Below are 20,318 nucleotides of genomic sequence, written 5' to 3'. Positions count from 1 at the left end.
GGTCCCAATCTACATTCCCCAGCTCCTGCCGAATTTTGGTATAGTTGGCCTTCCCCCAATTTAGCACTCTTCCTTTAGGACCACTCTCGTCTTTGTCCATGAGTATTTTAAAGCTTACGGAATTGTGATCACTATTCCCAAAGTAGTCCCCTACTGAAACTTCAAACACCTGGCCGGGCTCATTCCCCAACACCAGGTCCAGTATGGCCCCTTCCCGAGTTGGACTATTTACATACTGCTCTAGAAAACCCTCCTGGATGCTCCTTACAAATTCTGCTCCATCTAGACCTCTAACACTAAGTGAATCCCAGTCAATGTTGGGAAAATTAAAATCTCCTATCACCACCACCCTGTTGCTCCTACATCTTTCCATAATCTGTTTACATATTTGTACCTCTATCTCACGCTCGCTGTTGGGAGGCCTGTAGTACAGCCCCAACATTGTTACCGCACCCTTCCTATTTGAGTTCTGTCCATATTGCCTCACTGCTCGAGTCCTCCATAGTGCCCTCCTTCAGCACAGCTGTGATATCCTCTTTGACCAGTAGTGCAACTCCTCCACCCCTTTTACCTCCCTCTCTATCCCACCTGAAGCATCGATATCCTGGGATATTTAGTTGCCAATCATGCCCTTCCCTCAACCAAGTCTCAGTAATAGCAATAACATCATACTCCCAGGTACTAATCCAAGCCCTAAGTTCATCTGCCTTACCTACTACACTTCTTGCATTAAAACAAATGCACCCCAGACCACCATCCCTTTGCGTTCATCATCTGCTCCCTGTCTACTCTTTCCCTTAGTCACGCTGACTTCATTATCTAGTTCCTTACAGGCTTTAGTTACTACATCCTTACTATCCACTGACCTCATTTGGTTCCCATCCCCCTGCCGCATTAGTTTAAACCCTCCCCAACAGCGTTAGCAAAAGCACCCCCAAGGACATTGGTTCCAGTCCGGCCCAGGTGTAGACCGTCCAATTTGTAATAGTCCCACCTCCCCCAGAACCGGTCCCAATGTCCCAAAAATCTGAACCCCTCCTTCCTGCACCATCTCTCAAGCCACGCATTCATCCTGACTATTCTTTCATTTTTACTCTGACTATCACGTGGCACTGGTAGCAATCCTGAGATTACTACCTCTGAGGTCCTACTTTTTAACTTGGCTCCTAACTCCCTAAATTCTGCATGTAGGACCTCATCCCGTTTTTTACCTATATCATTGGTGCCTATGTGCACAATGACAACTGGCTGTTCACCCTCCCCTTTCAGAATGTTCTCAGCCGATCTGAGACATCCCTGACCCGTGCACCTGGGAGGCAACGTACCATTCGGGAGTCTCGTTTTCGACCACAGAACCACCTATCTACTCCCCTTACAATCGAATCCCCGATGACTATAGCCCTTCCACTCTTTTTCCCGCCCTTCGGAACAGCAGAGCCAGCCACGGTGCCATGGACCTGGCTACTGCTGCCTTCCCCTGGTGAGCCATCCAATTATAAATTGCCCCTAGTGTAGGTAGGTGGTAGGGAAATATAGAGACAGGTGGGGATGTGGGGGTGGTGATAGGAGATTTTAATTTTCCCAACATTGACTGGGATTCACTTAGTGTTAGAGGTCTAGATGGAGCAGAATTTGTAAGGAGCATCCAGGAGAGTTTTCTAGAGCAGTATGTAAATAGTCCAACTCGGGAAGGGGCCATACTGGACCTGGTGTTGGGGAATGAGCCCGGCCAGGTGGTTGAAGTTTCAGTAGGGGACTACTTTGGGAATAGTGATCACAATTCCGTAAGTTTTAGAATACTCATGGGCAAAGACGAGAGTGGTCCTAAAGGAAGAGTGCTAAATTGGGGGAAGGCCAACTATACCAAAGTTCGGCAGGAGCTGGGGAATGTAGATTGGGAGCAGCTGTTTGAAGGTAAATCCACATTTGATATGTGGGAGGCTTTTAAAGAGAGGTTTTAAAGCGTGCAGGAGAGACATGTTCCTGTGAAAATGAGGGATAGAAATGGCAAGATTAGGGAACCATGGATGACAGGTGAAATTGTGAGACTAGCTAAGAGGAAAAAGGAAGCATACATAAGGTCTAGGAGGCTGAAGAAAGACAAAGCTTTGAAAGAATATCGGGAATGTAGGACCAATCTGAAACGAGGAATTAAGAGGGCTAAAAGGGGTCATGAAATATCTTTAGCAAACAGGGTTAAGGAAAATCCCAAAGCCTTTTATTCATATATAAGGAGCAAGAGGGTAACTCGAGAAAGGATTGGCCCACTCAAGGACAAAGGAGGAAAGTTATGCGTGGAGTCAGAGAAAATGGGTGAGATTCTAAACGAGTACTTTGCAACGGTATTCACCGAGGAGAGGGACATGACGGATGTTGAGGTTAGGGACAGATGTTTGATTACTCTAGGTCAAGTCGGCATAAGGAGGGAGGAAGTGTTGGGTATTCTAAAAGGCATTAAGGTGGACAAGTCCCCAGGTCCGGATGGGATCTTAGATTAGATTAGAGATACAGCACTGAAACAGGCCCTTCAGCCCACCGAGTCTGTGCCGAACATCAACCACCCATTTATACTAATCCTACACTAATCCCATATTCCTACCAATCATCCCCACCTGTCCCTATATTTCCCTACCACCTACCTATACTAGTGACAATTTATAATGGCCAATTTACCTATCAACCTGCAAGTCTTTTGGCTTGTGGGAGGAAACCGGAGCACCCGGAGAAAACCCACGCAGACACAGGGAGAACTTGCAAACTCCACACAGACAGTACCCGGAATCGAACCCAGGTCCCTGGAGCTGTGAGGCTGCGGTGCTAACCACTGCGCCACTGTGCCGCCCTATCTATCCCAGGTTACTGAGGGAAGCGAGAGAGGAAATAGCTGGGGCCTTAACAGATATCTTTGCAGCATCCTTAAACACGGGTGAGGTCCCGGAGGACTGGAGAATTGGCTCAACTGGCTAATGTTGTCCCCTTGTTTAAGAAGGGTAGCAGGGATAATCCAGGTAATTATAGACCAGTGAGCCTGACGTCAGTGGTAGGGAATCAGCTGGAGAAGATACTGAGGGATAGGATCTATTCCCATTTGGAAGAAAATGGGCTTATCAGTGAGAGGCAACATGTTTTTGTGCAGGGAAGGTCATGTCTTACCAACTTAATAGAATTCTTTGAGGAAGTGACAAAGTTGATTGATGAGGGAAGGGCTGTCGATGTCATATACATGGACTTCAGTAAGGCATTTGATAAGGTTCCCCATGGTAGGCTGATGGAGAAAGTGAAGTCGCATGGGGTCCAGGGTGTACTAGCTAGATGGATAAAGAACTGGCTGGGCAACAGGAGACAGAGGGTAGCAGTGGAAGGGAGTTTCTCAAAATGGAGACGTGTGACCAGTGGTGTTCCACAGGGATCCGTGCTGGGACCACTGTTGTTTGTGATATACATAAATGATTTGGAGGAAAGTATAGGTGGTCTGATTAGCAAGTTTGCAGACGACACTAAGATTGGTGGAGTAGCAGATAGTGAAGGGGACTGTCAGAGAATACAGCAGAATATAGATAGATTGGAGAGTTGGGCAGAGAAATGGCAGATGGAGTTCAATCAGGGCAAATGCGAGGTGATGCATTTTGGAAGATCCAATTCAAGAGTGAACTATACAGTAAATGGAAAAGTCCTGGGGAAAATTGATGTACAGAGAGATTTGGGTGTTCAGGTCCATTGTTCCCTGAAGGTGGCAACGCAGGTCAATAGAGTGGTCAAGAAGGCATACGGCATGCTTTCCTTCATCGGACGGGGTATTGAGTACAAGAGTTGGCAGGTCATGTTACAGTTGTATAGGACTTTGGTTCGGCCACATTTGGAATACTGCGTGCAGTTCTGGTCGCCACATTACCAAAAGGATGTGGATGCTTTGGAGAGGGTGCAGAGGAGGTTCACCAGGATGTTGCCTAGTATGGAGGGCGCTAGCTATGAAGAGAGGTTGAGTAGATTAGGATTATTTTCATTAGAAAGACGGAGGTTGAGGGGGGACATGATTGAGGTGTACAAAATCATGAGAGATATAGACAGGGTGGATAGCAAGAAGCTTTTTCCCAGAGTGGGGGATTCAATTACGAGGGGTCATGCGTTCAAAGTGAGAGGGGAAAAGTTTAGGGGGGATATGCGTGGAAAGTTCTTTACGCAGAGGGTGGTGGGTGCCTGGAACGCGTTGCCAGCGGAGGTGGTAGACGCGGGCACGATAGCGTCTTTTAAGATGTATCTAGACAGATACATGAATGGGCAGGAAGCAAAGAGATACAGACCCTTAGAAAAAAGGCGACATGTTTGGATAGAGGATCTGGATCGGCGCAGGCTTGGAGGGCCGAAGGGCCTGTTCCTGTGCTGTAATTATCTTTGTTCTTTTGTCTGCCTTTGAGTTGTGTGTTTCTGTGAGTGTGTGTGTTTCTGTGAGTGTGTGTGTTTCTGTGTGTGTGTGTGAGAGAGGTGTTTCTGGAGCTCTCTGCTTTAATCCCAGGACGTGCCCTTGTACACTGCCCCTTTTCAAATATTTATGCAATTCCCTATTAATATACATTTGCAGTTAAGTAAGAATGAATATTGCAGAGTTCAGTCACGGCTGGCCTGCATTGCAGTCACTAACTCTCGAACCCTTGTACTCTCCTTATCCTCCAGGACAGTGTTTTCTTGCCTTAAATCCAGAGTGCTTTGCTGCAGGTTTGAGGAAAGGATGTCGGACTTGCTTAACATACACAGAACACTGGAACAGGTGAGTACAACTGATTCGCTATTGGTGGGTATCTGTGCTTTCTGACATTGCCCCTGAATGGTCTGGCTCTGATTTAAGGTTATGCGCCCTTGTTATAGAATCACAGAATGGTTACAACACAGGAGGCCATTCAGCAGCTCTTTGCAAAAGCAATTCTCACTCCCCCTCCCTTTTCCCGTAGCCCAGCAAGTTTTTTTCTCCTCAGGTGACTATCCAACTCCATTTTGAAGGCCTCGATTGAACTGCCTCCACCACACTCTCAGACAGTGCATTCCAGATCCTAAACACTCACTGAACCTGCCTCCACCACACTCTCAGGCAGTGCATTCCAGATCCTAAACACTCACTGAACCTGCCTCCACCACACTCTCAGACATTGCATTCCTGTCCTAAACAGTCACTTAACCTGCCTCCACCACACTCTCAGACAGTGCATTCCAGATCCTAAACACTCACTGAACCTGCCTCCACCACATTCTCAGACAGTGCATTCCAGATCCTAACACTCACTGAACCTGCCTCCACCACACTCTCAGACAGTGCATTCCAGATCCTAAACACTCACTGAACCTGCCTCCACCACACTCTCAGACAGTGCATTCCAGATCCTAAACACTCACTGAACCTGCCTCCACCACACTCTCAGACAGTGCATTCCAGATCCTAAACACTCACTGAACCTGCCTCCACCACACTCTCAGACAGTGCATTCCAGATCCTAAACACTCACTGAACTGCCTCCACCACACTCTCAGACAGTGCATTCCAGATCCAAACCACTTGCTACATAAAGAAGTTTTTCCTCATGTCGCCTCTGGTTCCTTTGTCAACCACCTTAAATCAGTGTCCTCTGGTTCTGGATCCTTCTACCAGTGGGAACAGTTTCTCTCTATCTACTCTGTCCAGACCCTCATGATTTTGAACACCTCGATCAAATCACCTCTGAACCTTCTCTCCAAGAAAAACAGCTCCAGTTTTCTCCAATCTGTCCACGTAACAGAAATCCCTCGTCCCAGAACCATTCTTGTCAATCTTTTCTGTACTCTCTCCAATGCCTTCACATCCTTCCTAAAATGTGGTGCCTAGAATTGGACACCATACTCCAGTTGAGGCTGAACCAGTGTTTTATAAAAGTTCACCGTAACGTCCTTTTTTTTTGTACTCTGCGCCTCTGTTTATGAAGCCCAGAGTCCCATCTGCTTTATTAATCACTTTCTCAACCTGACCTGCGACCTTCAATGATTTGTGCACATATACCCCCAGGTGTTTCGGCTCCTGCACCCATTTAGAGTTCCAAAATATATCACTTCAGACATCTCTGCATTAAATTTCATCTGCCACATGTCTGCCCATTCCATCAGCCTGTCTAAGTCCTCTTGAAGTTTGTCACTATCGGGCGGAGGGAAGGGGAGCAATCAGGTGGAGGGAGGGGAGGAAGGAGGATGCGGGCGGGGGGGGGGAGGGGGAGGGGAGAGGGAACAGTCGGGTGGAGGGAGGGGGATGGAGATGGAGAGGGTGTGGTCGGGTGGAGGGAGGGTGAGCAGTTGAGCGGAGGGAAGGGAAGGAAAGGGGAGCAATCGGGCGGAGGGAGAGGGAACGGTCGGATAGAGGGAGGGGGAGCAGTCGGACATAGAGAGGGGGAGGGAATGGAGGGAGGAGGGATGGGGAGAAAGGGGAGCGATTGGGCGGAGGGAAGGGAGGAGGGGGAGCGATCGGGCGGAGGAAGGGGAAGGGAGCGAGTGGGAGCGATCGGGGGGAGGGAGATGGAGCAGTCAAGTGGAAGCAGGGGGAGCGATCAGGTGCGGGGAGGGGGAGAGGGAGCAGTTGGGCGGAAGGAGAGGGAGCAGTTGGGCAGATGGAGAGGGAGCAGTTGGGTGGATGGAGGGGGAGAGGGAGCGGTTGGGCGGATGGGCTGATGGAGGGGGAGAGGGAGCGGTTGGGCGGATGGAGGGGAGGAGGGGGCGGATGGAGGGGGAGAGGGAGCGGTTGGCGGATGGGCGGATGGAGGGGGAGAGGAGCGGTTGGGCGGTTGGGCGGAGGAGGGGGAGCGGTTGGGCGGAGGGAGGGGGAGGGGGAGGGGGAGCGGTTGGGCGGATGGGCGGACGGAGGGGGGGAGGGAGCGGTTGGGCGGATGGGCGGACGGAGGGGGAGGGGGAGCGGATGGGCGGATGGAGGGGGAGAGGGAGCGGTTGGGCGGATGAGCTGATGGAGGGGGAGAGGGAGCGGTTGGGCGGATGGAGGGGGAGAGGGAGCGGATGGGCGGATGGAGGGGGAGAGGGAGCGGTTGGGCGGAATGGGCGGATGGAGGGGGAGAGGGAGCGGTTGGGCGGATGGGCGGATGGAGGGGGAGCGGTTGGGCGGAGGGAGGGGGAGGGGGAGCGGTTGGGCAGGGGGAGGGGGAGCGGTTGGGCGATGGGCGGACGGAGGGGAGAGGGAGCGGTTGTGCGGATGTGCGGACGGAGGGGGAGGGGGAGCGGTTGGGCGGATGGAGGGGGAGCGGATGGGCGGATGGAGGGGGAGCGGTCGGGTGGGGGGAGGGGGAGGGGGAGCGGTTGGGCAGGGGGAGGGGGAGCGGTTGGGCGATGGGCGGACGGAGGGGGAGAGGGAGCGGTTGGGCGGATGGGCGGACGGAGGGGGAGGGGGAGCGGTTGGGCGGATGGAGGGGGAGCGGATGGGCGGATGGAGGGGGAGCGGTCGGGTGGGGGAGGGGAGGGGGAGCGGTCGGGCGGGGGGAGGGGGAGCGGTCGGGCAGGGAGGGGGAGGGGGAGCGGTCGGGGAGGGGGGAGCGGTCGGCGGAGGGAGGGGGAAGCACTCGGGCGGAGGGAGGGGGGAACAGTCGGGCAGAGGGAGCAGTTGTGAGGGAGAAGCCAGTGCACAGTTTATGTGCTTCTGTGTGTAAGATTGAGCAGCGCCATCTTTGATATTGGCAGCTGCCTGAGACGTCGCTGAAATCAATGAAGTTGCATTTGTGAAAGTGGCATCTAGTGCTTGTGTTGTCAAATAACATGTTCTTTTTGATTCTCGCATCAGAAGAAATAGTTTCTCACTATCTACCCTACCAAATCCCTTCTTCATTTTAAACTCAATTAGATTAACTGTTTAAGCTCGTGGTTCCTTGATAGTATGGTGAATGATTCCAGGGATGGGGGATTTTAGTTACAAGTGTTTGTTTGGAGAAGCTGGGTTTGTTCTCCTTAAAACAAGGAGATTGAGGGGAGATTTGATAGAAATGTACAAGATTATGACTGGCTTAGATAAGGTAGGCAGGTTCAACTGTTCCGATTAGCTGATGAGACAAGGACTAGGAGACACAGATGGAAGGTTTTGGGCAAGGGATGCAGGGGATGTGAAGAAGAACTTTTTTTACACAGTGGTAATGACCTGGAACTCTCTGTCCACGAGGTGGAAGCAGAAACAATCAATGATTTCAAAAGGAAATTGGATGGGCACTTGAGGAAATAAACTTACAGGGTTACAGGGACAGACCAGGAGAATGGGACTGACTGGATTGCTCTGCAGTGAGCTGGCATGGACTCAATGGGACAAATGGCCTCTTTCTGTGCTATTATGACTGTATTGTCAGAGGAAGCTAATTCCACCAATGTAATATCCTTGTTAAAGTTTGGGTCCCTGTGTTGTGTTAGTGAGTGGCAGACAACAGCTGGTGTCTCCTCAATTTGTTTACAGGTTGATCTCAGCTTCTGTCTAAATCTGCTCCTCTTGGTGTGTTGAGTATGGGTTTTGGGTGATTCTGTCTCCGTTTATGTCAAACTAACCAGTACAATGTGCTTTAACTCACAGAGTGAACCTGGCCTTCCTGTGTTGACTCCTGGTGACCCAGAGGCCCTACATATCGCAGAGTGTGAGCATTATGGTGCCATTCCATATCATATCAATGTCGTTGACCACATGGTGAGATTCAGCTGCTCTGTCAGTCAGTGAAAAACTGGGGCCAGCGTGTGACAGGGTCCTGCACACATTAATAAATCAGTAACTATCTTGTTGAGCATTTGATCCACAGTTGTTTGACACCAGTTGATCCTTAAGATAAAGTCCAGCATTGTTGTTCCACTGTTTTAATCCCTTCATTTTCCTGTTACTAACATTGTTTTATTTCAGAACTCGGTTGCGAAGGAGCTTGGGGTCGAACTGCTCCCGACTCAACGCACAATCGACCCCTGAGCACTGGGTGCTGGAAGCTGTGATGGCTGGATTCAGGAGACGCGCTGCAGACAACACAGATTTATACAGTTTGCATTTCCCTCAAAGCTCAATGTTGCAATTTAAATGAGGTGGGGATATGGTTTAACTCTTTTAAACTGGGAATTAAGGTGTTCCTTACACTAAAACATTCTGCCTCAGCTTGAGACCAGGGGAGGACAAAGCAATTCTCACTTCACTCCAGTCACCCTGGTCTGAATGTGTGGATGATGTGTGTGAGGCTTAGCACTGTGATACTCTCTGGCCTCAACCCACCCTCGGATGGGTTACAGGACAGAACCTCGAGCACGAGGATTGATGGGGACAGCAGATGTTTAAGGGTTAATTAGTATTTTGGAGTTTTGCTACTATTTGCACATGAATCATTTCATTGGAGGTGCTTTATTCTGGGATTGGGATTTAGAATATGGTGCAGGAAAATAAAAACTTCTACATTTTCAATAAAAGATTTTCCTTACACCCATCACCAGTCGCTGCTTTACTGAAGGGGGATTATCAGCTGTAGCTCAGAGTGTAACATCTCCCCACTGGATCAGAGGCTCATCTGTCGTACTGTCGGAGGGGCCGTACTGAGGGAGTGCTGCACTGTCGGAGGGGCCGTACCGAGGGAGTGCTGCACTGTCGGAGGGGCCGTACCGAGGGAGTGCTGCACTGTCGGAGGGGCCGTACCGAGGGAGTGCTGCACTGTCGGAGGGTCAGTACCGCGGGAGTGCTGCACTGTCGGAGGGTCAGTACCGCGGGAGTGCTGCACTGTCGGAGGGTCAGTACCGAGGGAGTGCTGCACTGTCGGAGGGTCAGTACCGAGGGAGTGCTGCACTGTCGGAGGGTCAGTACCGAGGGAGTGCTGCACTGTCGGAGGGTCAGTACCGAGGGAGTGCTGCACTGACGGAGGGTCAGTACCGAGGGAGTGCTGCACTGTCGGAGGGTCAGTACCGCGGGAGTGCTGCACTGTCGGAGGGTCAGTACCGAGGGAGTGCTGCACTGTCGGAGGGTCAGTACCGAGGGAGTGCTGCACTGTCGGAGGGTCAGTACCGAGGGAGTGCTGCACTGTCGGAGGGTCAGTACCGAGGGAGTGCTGCACTGCCGGAGGGTCAGTACCGAGGGAGTGCTGCACTGTCGGAGGGTCAGTACCGAGGGAGTGCTGAACTGTCGGAGGGTCAGGACCGAGGGAGTGCTGCACTGTCGGAGGGTCAGGACCGAGGGAGTGCTGCACTGTCGGAGGGTCAGGACCGTGGGAGTGCTGCACTGTCGGAGGGTCAGTACCGAGGGAGTGCTGCACTGTCGGAGGGTCAGTACCGAGGGAGTGCTGCACTGTCGGAGGGTCCGTACCGAGGGAGTGCTGCACTGTCGGAGGGTCCGTACCGAGGGAGTGCTGCACTGTCGGAGGGTCAGGACCGTGGGAGTGCTGCACTGTCGGAGGGTCAGGACCGTGGGAGTGCTGCACTGTCGGAGGGTCCGTACCGAGGGAGTGCTGCACTGTCGGAGGGTCAGCACCGTGGGAGTGCTGCACTGTCGGAGGGTCAGGACCGTGGGAGTGCTGAACTGTCGGAGGGTCAGGACCGTGGGAGTGCTGCACTGTCAGAGGGTCAGGACCGTGGGAGTGCTGCACTGTCGGAGGGTCCGTACCGAGGGAGTGCTGCACTGTCGGAGGGTCAGGACCGTGGGAGTGCTGCACTGTCGGAGGGTCAGGACCGTGGGAGTGCTGAACTGTCGGAGAATGGCTTTTGGATAATCTGTTTAATCAAGGACCGGTGTGGCCTCTCAGATGGAGGTGAAAGGTGTGCTATTGGAAGACATGCAGGGGCGTTCTCCCCACTCTCCTAGGAAAATTTCCATTTGTAAAACACAAATAGGATTTTTATTGCTGTTTGCAGGATCTTGTTTTGCGCTAATATCCTGCTGTATGTCCCACAATGCAACAGTGACTGCTATTGCAAAAATACTTCATTGCCTTCAAATGGCTTTTCGACTTTGGATGTACTCGATGAGAAGGGCTTAATTCCCAGTGAGGGGTGTTTATTCCCAGTGAGGGTTTTTTTATTCCCAGTGAGGAATTGATGCCATGTAGGGGGTGTTTTTTCCCAGTGAGGGGTGTTTATTCCCAGTGAGGAATTGATGCCCTGTAGAGGGTGTTTATTCCCAGTGAGGAATTGATGCCCTGTAGGGGGTGTTTATTCCCAGTGAGGGGTGTTTATTCCCAGTGAGGAATTGATGCCCTGTAGAGGGTGTTTATTCCCAGTGAGGAATTGATGCCCTGTAGGGGGTGTTTATTCCCAGTGAGGGGTGTTTATTCCCAGTGAGGAATTGATGCCCTGTAGAGGGTATTTATTCCCAGTGAGGAATTGATGCCCTGTAGGGGGTGTTTATTCCCAGTGAGGGTTTTTTTATTCCCAGTGAGGAATTGATGTCCTGTAGGGGGTGTTTTTTCCCAGTGAGGGGTGTTTATTCCCAGTGAGGGGTGTTTTTTCCCAGTGAGGAATTGATGCCCTGTAGGGGGTGTTTTTTCCCAGTGAGGGGTGTTTATTCCCAGTGAGGAATTGATGCCCTGTAGAGGGTGTTTATTCCCAGTGAGGAACTGATGCCCTGTAGGGGGTGTTTATTCCCAGTGAGGGTTTTTTTATTCCCAGTGAGGAATTGATGTCCTGTAGGGGGTGTTTTTTCCCAGTGAGGGGTGTTTATTCCCAGTGAGGGGTGTTTTTTCCCAGTGAGGAATTGATGCCCTGTAGGGGGTGTTTTTTCCCAGTGAGGGGTGTTTATTCCCAGTGAGGAATTGATGCCCTGTAGAGGGTGTTTATTCCCAGTGAGGAATTGATGCCCTGTAGGGGGTGTTTATTCCCAGTGAGGGTTTTTTTATTCCCAGTGAGGAATTGATGCCCTGTAGGGGGTGTTTATTCCCAGTGAGGGGTTTTTTATTCCCAGTGAGGAATTGATGCCCTGTAGGGGGTGTTTTTTCCCAGTGAGGGGTGTTTTTTCCCAGTGAGGAATTGATGCCCTGTAGGGGGTGTTTTTTCCCAGTGAGGGGTGTTTATTCCCAGTGAGGAATTGATGCCCTGTATGGGGTGTTTATTCCCAGCGAGGTTTTTTTTATTCCCAGTGAGGAATTGATGCCCTGTAGGGGGTGTTTTTTCCCAGTGAGGGGTGTTTATTCCCAGTGAGGAATTGATGCCCTGTAGAGGGTGTTTATTCCCAGTGAGGAATTGATGCCCTGTAGGGGGTGTTTATTCCCAGTGAGGGGTTTTTTATTCCCAGTGAGGAATTGATGCCCTGTAGGGGGTGTTTATTCCCAGTGAGGGGTTTTTTATTCCCAGTGAGGAATTGATGCCCTGTAGGGGGTGTTTATTCCCAGTGATGGGGTGTTTATTCCCTCTAAGGTGTGTTTATTCCCAGTGAGAGGGTGTTTATTCCCAGTAAGGAGTGTTTATTCCCAATGATGGGGTGTTTATTCCCTCTAAGGTGTGTTTATTCCCAGTGAGGGGGTGTTTATTCCCAGTAAGGAGTGTTTATTCCCAAGGAGGGGTTGATTCCCTCTAAGGGGTGTTTATTCCCAGTGAGAGGGTGTTTATTCCCAGTGAAGAATTGATGCCCTGTAGGGGGTGTTTATTACCAGTGCGAGGGTGTTTATTCCCAGTGAGGGGTTGATTCCCTCTAAGGGGTGTTTATTCCCAGTGAGGGGGTGTTTATTCCCAGTGAGAGGGTGTTTATTCCCAGTGAGGGGGTGTTTATTCCCAGTGAGGAATTGACGCCCTGTAGAGGGTGTTTATTACCAGTGAGGGGATGTTTATTCCTACTGAGGAATTGATTCCCTGTAGAGGGTGTTTATTACCAGTGCGAGGGTGTTTATTCCCAGTGAGGGGTTGATTCCCTCTAAGGGGTGTTTATTCCCAGTGAGGGCGTGTTTATTCCCAGTGAGGGGGTGTTTATTCCCAGTGAGAAATTGATGCCCTGTAGAGGGTGTTTATTACCAGTGAGAGGGTGTTTATTCCCAGTGAGGGGGTGTTTATTCCCAGTGAGGAATTGATGCCCTGTAGAGAGTGTTTATTACCAGTGAGGGGATGTTTATTCCTACTGAGGAATTGATTCCCTGTAGGGGGTGTTTATTACCAGTGCGAGGGTGTTTATTCCCAGTGAGGGGTTGATTCCCTCTAAGGGGTGTTTATTCCCAGTGAGGGGGTGTTTATTCCCAGTGAGGGGGTGTTTATTCCCAGTGAGGAATTGATGCCCTGTAGAGGGTGTTTATTACCAGTGAGAGGGTGTTTATTCCCAGTGAGGGGGTGTTTCTTCCCAGTGAGGAATTGATGCCCTGTAGAGGGTGTTTATTACCAGTGAGGGGATGTTTATTCCTACTGAGGAATTGATTCCCTGTAGGGGGTGTTTATTACCAGTGAGGGGTATATCCATTGGGCTAAACTTTAAATGAGTAAGAAGCCCAACTTGCTGGCTGGGATGGCAATGTGGCGCAGTGGTTAGCCCTGCAGCTTCACAGCTCTCGCAACCCGGGTTCAATTCTGGGTACCGCCTGTGCGGAGTTTGTGAGTTCTCCCTGTGACCGCATGGGTTTCCACCGGGTGCTCCGGTTTCTTCCCACAGCCAAAGACTTGCAGATTGATAGATAAATTGGCCATGGTAAATTGCCCTAGTCTCAGTAGGTGGTAGGAGAATTGTGGGGATGTGGTAAGGAATGTAGGATTAGTATAAATCGGTGGTAGATGTCGGCACTGACTCAGTGGGCCAAAGGGCCTGTTTCAGTGCTGTATCTCTCTATGAGGGGGGTTTATTCCCAGTGAGGAATTGATTCCCTGTAGGGGGTGTTTATATCTAGCGGTGCAAATTCCTAGTGAGGTGTTTTGTTCCCATGAGAGGGTGTTTCTTCACAATGAGGGGTTTATTCCCAGTGAGAGGGTGTTTATTCCCATTTATGGGTGCTTATTCCCACTGGGGGGTGCTTATTTCTAGTTATGGGAGTGGTGTATAGGCTCCCTAACAGTAACCGCATGATAGGACAGGGTATAAAGGAAGAAATAATGGGAGCTTGTCAGAAAGGTATGGCGATAAGCATGGGGGATTTTAATCTACATATAGACTGGAAAAATCAGATGGGCAAAGGTAGCCTCGATGAGGAGTTCATAGAATGTTGACGGGAGAGTTTTCAGAACAGTACGTTCTGGAGCCAACCAGAGAGCAGGATATACTGGAGCTGGTATTGTACAACGAGATAGAATTAATTAATGACCTCATAGTGAAGGCGCCCCTAGGCAGCAGCGATCATAATATGATTGAATTTTACATTCAGTTTGAGGTTGAGAAGAGTGGGTCTAAGATTAGTATTTTAACTTAAATAAGGATAATTATGAGGGCATGAAAGCAGAGCTAGCTAAAGTGAACTGGCAAATAGGTTAAGGGATAGTTTAATAGAGATGCAGTGGCAGACATTTAGGGGGATATTTCAGAAAACACAGAATAGATACATTCCAATGAGAAAGAAAAATTCCAAGTGGAGGACCCACAATTCATGGTTAACTAAAAAAGTTAAAGATAGCATCAAGCTTAAAGAAAAAACATTTAATTGAGTAATGATGGGTGGCAGGTCAGAAGAATGGATAGAATATAAATAACAGCAAAGATTGACTAAAAGATTAATGAAGGAAAAATTAGAGTACAAGAAAAAGTTAGCTAGAAATATAAAGACAGATAATAAGAGTTTCTATAGATATTTAAAATAGAAAAGTTAACAAAGTGAGCGTTGGTCCTATAGAAAGTAAGTCTAGGGAATAATGGAAAATAAGGAGATGGCAGATGAATTTTGCATCGATCTTCACCATAAAGGATACAAGTAACATCCCAGTATTATCTTTAAATCAGGAAATGGAAGGGAGGGAGGAACTCAAGAAAATTACAATCACCAGGGAAGGGGTGCTGAACACATTATTGGAACTGCGGGCTGACAAGTCCCCGGATCCAGATGGACTTCATCCTAGGGTCTTAAAATAAGTGGCTAGTGAGATAGTTAATGCAAATAAAAACAAGAAATGCTGGAAATACTCAGCAGCTCTGGCAACATCTGTGGAGAGAGAAGCAGATTTAACGTTTCAGGTCAGTGACCCTTCATCAGAACTGGCAGAGGCTAGAAATGTAATAAGTTTTAAGCAAGTAAAGCGGGGGTGGGGCAAGAGATAACCAAAGAGAAGGTGTTGATAGGACAAGGTCACAGAGAATAACAGACCAGAAGGTCATGGAATAAAGGCAAATGGTATGTTAATGGTGTGCTGAAAGGCAAAGCGTTAGTACAGAGAGGGTGTGAATGGACAGTAAAATAGAATAGCCCTGGCCCAAAGCACAAACATGAAAAAAACAGTGGGTAGGCACATGGTAAAAAAATGAATGATGAAACAAAATTAAATAAAATAAATAAATAAAAAAGGAAAAATAGTTGATGCTTTGGTTTTAATTTTCCAAAATTCCCGAGATTCAGGGAAGGTTCCATTCGATTGGAAAATAGCCAATGTAACTCCTTCATTCAAAATGGGAGACAGAAAGCAGGAAACTACAGGCCAGTTAACTTAACATCTGTCATCAGGAAAATGTTGGAAGCTATTATTAAAGACGTTATAGCAAGGCACATAGAAAAATTCAAGGTTATCAGGCAGAGTCAACATGGTTTTGTGAAAGGGAATCATGTTGAACCAATTTATAGCAGTTCTTTGAAAAAGTAACATGTGTTGTGGATAACGCCAGTTATGGGTGTTTATTCCCAGTAATGGGTGTTTATTCCCACTGGGGGATGTTTATTCCCACAGGGGGCTGTTTATTCCCCGTTATGGATGTTTATAACCACTGGGGGGTTTATTCCCAGTTATAGTTTTTTAACTTCCCTTTATGGGTGTTCATTCCCTCTGGGGGGTGTTTATTCCCGGTATTGGTGTTTATTCCACTGGGGGGGGGACGTTATTCCCAGTTATGGGTGTTTATTCCCAGTTATGGGTGTTTATTCCCACTGGGGGTGTTTATTCCACTGGGGGTGTTTATTCCCACTTGGGGTGTTTATACCCGGTATGAGTATTTATTCCCACTGGGGGGTGTTTATTCCCACGCGGAGGGGTTGTTTATTCCCACTGGGGGGGTTTATTCCCACGGGGAGGGGGTGTTTATTCCAGTATGGGTATTTATTCCCATTGGGGAGGGGATGTTTATTCCCATGGGGGGGGGGGGGTGTTTATTCCCAATGTGGCGGGGATGTTTATTCCCACTGGGAAGGGGGGTGTTTATTCCCACTGGGAAGGGGTGTTTATTCCCATGGGGGGTGTTTATTGCCACTGGGAAGGGGGGTGTTTATTCCCACTGTGGCGGGGGGTGTTTATTCCCACTGGGGGGTGTATATTCCCACGGGGAGGGGGTGTTTATTCCGGTATGGGTGTTTATTCCCATTGGTGAGGGGGTGTTTATTCCCACTGGGGGGTGTTTATTCCCACTGGGAAGGGGGTGCTTATTCCCATGGGGGGGTGTTTATTGCCACTGGTAAGGGGGGTGTTTATTCCCACTGGGAAGGAGGGTCTTTAGTCCCACTGGGAAGGGGGGTGTTTATTCCCACAGGGGAGTATTTATTCCCACTGGGGCGGGGGTTGTTTATTCCCACGGAGAGGGGGTGTTAATTCCAGTATGGGTGTGTATTCCCACTGGGGAAGTGTTGTTTATTCCGATTGGGGGGTGTTTATTCCCACTGGGAAGGAGGTGTTTATACCCAGTGGGGGGTGTTTATTCCCACTGGGAAGTGGGTTTTTATTCCCACTGGGGGTGTTTATTCCCACTGGGAAGGGTGTGTTTATTCCCACTGGGTGGGGGTGTTTATTCCCACTGGTGAGTGTTTATTCCCACTGGGAAGGGGATGTTTATGCCCATTGGTGGTATTTATTCCCACTGGGAATGGTGTATTTATTCCCACTGGGAATGGGGTGTTTATTCCCACTGGGGGTGTTTATTCCCACTGGAAAGGGGGTGTTCATTCCCACTGGTGGGTGTTTATTCCCACTGGGAAGTGGGTGTTTATTCCCACTGGGGGTCTTTATTCCCTCTGGGAATGGGGTATTTATTCCCACTGGGAATGGGGTGTTTATTCCCACTGGGGGTGTTTATTCCCACCGGAAAGGGGGTGTTCATTCCCACTGGTGGGTGTTTATTCCCACTGGGAAGGGGGTGTTTATTCCCACTGGGGGTCTTTATTCCCGCTGGGAAGGGGTGTTTATTCCCACTGGGAAGGGGATGTTTCTTCCACTGGGAAGGGGGTGTTTATTCCCACTGGAAAGGGGGGTGTTTATTCCCACTGGGAAGGGGGCGTTTATTCTCACTGGGAGGTGTGTTTATTCTCACTGGGGCTGTTTATTCCCACTGGGAAGGGGGGGTGTTTATTCCCACTGGGAAAGGGGGTGTTTATTCCCACTGGGTGTGTTTATTCCCACTGGGAAGGGGTTGTTTATTCCCACTGGGAAGGGGGTGTTTATTTCCACTGGGTGTGTTTATTCCCACTGGGAAGGGGGTGTTTATTTCCACTGGGAAGGGGGTGTTTATTTACACTGGGTGTGTTTATTCCCACTGGGAAGGGGGTGTTTATTCCCACTGGGAAGGGGGTGTTTATTTCCACTGGGTGTGTTTATTCCCACTGGGAAGGGGGTGTTTATTTCCACTGGGTGTGTTTATTTCCACTGGGAAGGGGGGTGTTTATTCCCACTGGGAAGGGGGTGTTTATTTCCACTGGGTGTGTTTATTCCCACTGGGAAGGGGGTGTTTATTTCCACTGGGTGTGTTTATTCCCACTGGGAAGGGGGGTGTTTATTCCCACTGGGAAGGGGGCTGTTTATTCCCACTGGGAAGGGTGTGTTTATTCCCACTGGGAAGGGGGTGTTTATTTCCACTGGGTGTGTTTATTCCCACTGGGAAGGGTGTGTTTATTCCCACTGGGAGTATTTATTCCCACTGGGGGGTGTTTATTCCCACGCGGAGGGGTTGTTTATTCCCACTGGGGGGGGTTTATTCCCACGGGGAGGGGGTGTTTATTCCAGTATGGGTATTTATTCCCATTGGGGAGGGGATGTTTATTCCCATGGGGGGGGGGGGTGTTTATTCCCAATGTGGCGGGGATGTTTATTCCCACTGGGAAGGGGGGTGTTTATTCCCACTGGGAAGGGGTGTTTATTCCCATGGGGGGTGTTTATTGCCACTGGGAAGGAGGTGTTTATACCCAGTGGGGGGTGTTTATTCCCACTGGGAAGTGGGTTTTTATTCCCACTGGGGGTGTTTATTCCCACTGGGAAGGGTGTGTTTATTCCCACTGGGTGGGGGTGTTTATTCCCACTGGTGAGTGTTTATTCCCACTGGGAAGGGGATGTTTATGCCCATTGGTGGTATTTATTCCCACTGGGAATGGGGTATTTATTCCCACTGGGAATGGGGTGTTTATTCCCACTGGGGGTGTTTATTCCCACTGGAAAGGGGGTGTTCATTCCCACTGGTGGGTGTTTATTCCCACTGGGAATGGGGTGTTTATTCCCACTGGGGGTGTTTCTTCCCACCGGAAAGGGGGTGTTCATTCCCACTGGTGGGTGTTTATTCCCACTGGGAAGGGGGTGTTTATTCCCACTGGGGGTCTTTATTCCCGCTGGGAAGGGGTTTATTCCCACTGGGAAGGGGATGTTTCTTCCACTGGGAAGGGGGTGTTTATTCCCACTGGGAAGGGGGGTGTTTATTCCCACTGGGAAGGGGGTGTTTATTCTCACTGGGAGGGTGTGTTTATTCTCACTGGGGCTGTTGATTCCCACTGGGAAGGGGGGGGTGTTTATTCCCACTGGGAAAGGGGGTGTTTATTCCCACTGGGGGTGTTTATTCCCACTGGGGAGGTGGGTGTTTATTCCCACTGGGGAGATGGGTGTTTATTCCCACTGGGAAGGAGGTGTTTATTCCCAGTGGGGGGTGTTTATTCCCACTGGGAAGGGAGGAGTATATTCCCACTGGAGGGTGTTTATTCCCACTGGGAAGTGGGTTTTTATTCCCACTGGGTGTGTTTATCCCACTGGGAAGGGTGTGTTTATTCCCACTGGGAAGGGGGTGTTTATTCTCACTGGGAAGGGGTGTTTCTTCCACTGGGAAGGGGGTGTTTATTCCCACTGGGAAAGATATGTTTCTTCCCACTGGGTGCATTTATTCCCACTGGGAAGGGGGGGTGTTTATTCTGACTGGATGTGTTTATTCCCACTGGATGTGTTTATTCCCACTGGGCAGGGGGGGTGTTTATTCTGACTGGATGTGTTTATTCCCACTGGATGTGTTTATTCCCACTGGGCAGGGGGTGTTTATTCCCACTGGGAAGGGGTGTTTATTCCCACTGGGAAGGGAGTGTTTATTCCCACTGGGGGTGTTTATTCCCACTGGGGGTGATTTTTCCACTGGGAAGGGGGTGTTTATTCCCACTGGGAAGGGGGGTGTTTATTCCCACTGGGAAGGGGGGTGTTTATTCCCAATGGGAAGGGGGTGTTTATTTCCACTGGATGTGTTTATTCCCACTGGGAAGTGGGGTGTTTATTCCCCCTGGGAAGGGGGTGCTTATTCCCACTGGGTGTGTTAATTCCCACTGGGGAGGGGGGTGTTTATTCCCACTGGGAAGGGGGTGTTTATTCCCACTGGGAAGGGGGTGTTTATTTCTACTGGGTGTGTTTATTCCCACTGGGAAGTGGGGTGTTTATTCCCACTGGGAAGGGGGGTGTTTATTCCCACTGGGAAGGGGGGTGTTTATTCCCACTGGGAAGGGGGTGTTTATTTCCACTGGGCGTGTTTATTCCCACTGGGAAGGGGGTGTTTATTCCCACTGGGAAGGGGGTGTTTATTTCCACTGGGTGTGTTTATTCCCACTGGGAAGGGTGTGTTTATTCCCACTGGGAAGGGGGTGTTTATTTCCACTGGGTGTGTTCATTCCCACTGGGAAGGGTGTGTTTATTCTCACTGGGAAGGGGGTGTTTATTTCCACTGGGTGTGTTTATTCCCACTGGGAAGGGGGTGTTTATTTCCACTGGGTGTGTTTATTCCCACTGGGAAGGGGGTGTTTATTTCCACTGGGTGTGTTTATTCCCACTGGGAAGGGGGTGTTTATTTCCACTGGGTGTGTTTATTCCACTGGGAAGGGGGTGTTTATTTCCACTGGGAAGGGGGTGTTTATTTCCACTGGGTGTGTTTATTCCCACTGGGAAGGGTGTGTTTATTTCCACTGGGAAGGGGGTGTTTATTTCCACTGGGTGTGTTTATTCCCACTGGGAAGGGGGTGTTTATTTCCACTGGGTGTGTTTATTTCCAC

General features: G+C 49.8%; 1 protein-coding gene across 1 annotated transcript in view; it reads left to right on the top strand.

Moving 5' to 3' along the window:
- LOC137377363 (uncharacterized oxidoreductase YjmC-like) overlaps positions 1–9,396 on the top strand; it is an 89,213-nt gene extending 79,817 nt beyond the window's left edge. The window contains 4 exon segments of the mRNA XM_068046963.1: positions 4,672–4,710; positions 4,713–4,765; positions 8,567–8,677; positions 8,885–9,396. Coding sequence (XP_067903064.1) covers positions 4,672–4,710; positions 4,713–4,765; positions 8,567–8,677; positions 8,885–8,947 — 266 coding nt within the window. The 3' untranslated portion in view covers positions 8,948–9,396.
- Positions 9,397–20,318: the final 10,922 nt, after the last annotated feature.

The sequence above is a fragment of the Heterodontus francisci genome, chromosome 14 (assembly GCF_036365525.1).
Source record: "Heterodontus francisci isolate sHetFra1 chromosome 14, sHetFra1.hap1, whole genome shotgun sequence".
Taxonomy (NCBI): Eukaryota; Metazoa; Chordata; class Chondrichthyes; order Heterodontiformes; family Heterodontidae; genus Heterodontus; species Heterodontus francisci.
This window is presented reverse-complemented; position numbering and strand designations above follow the sequence as displayed.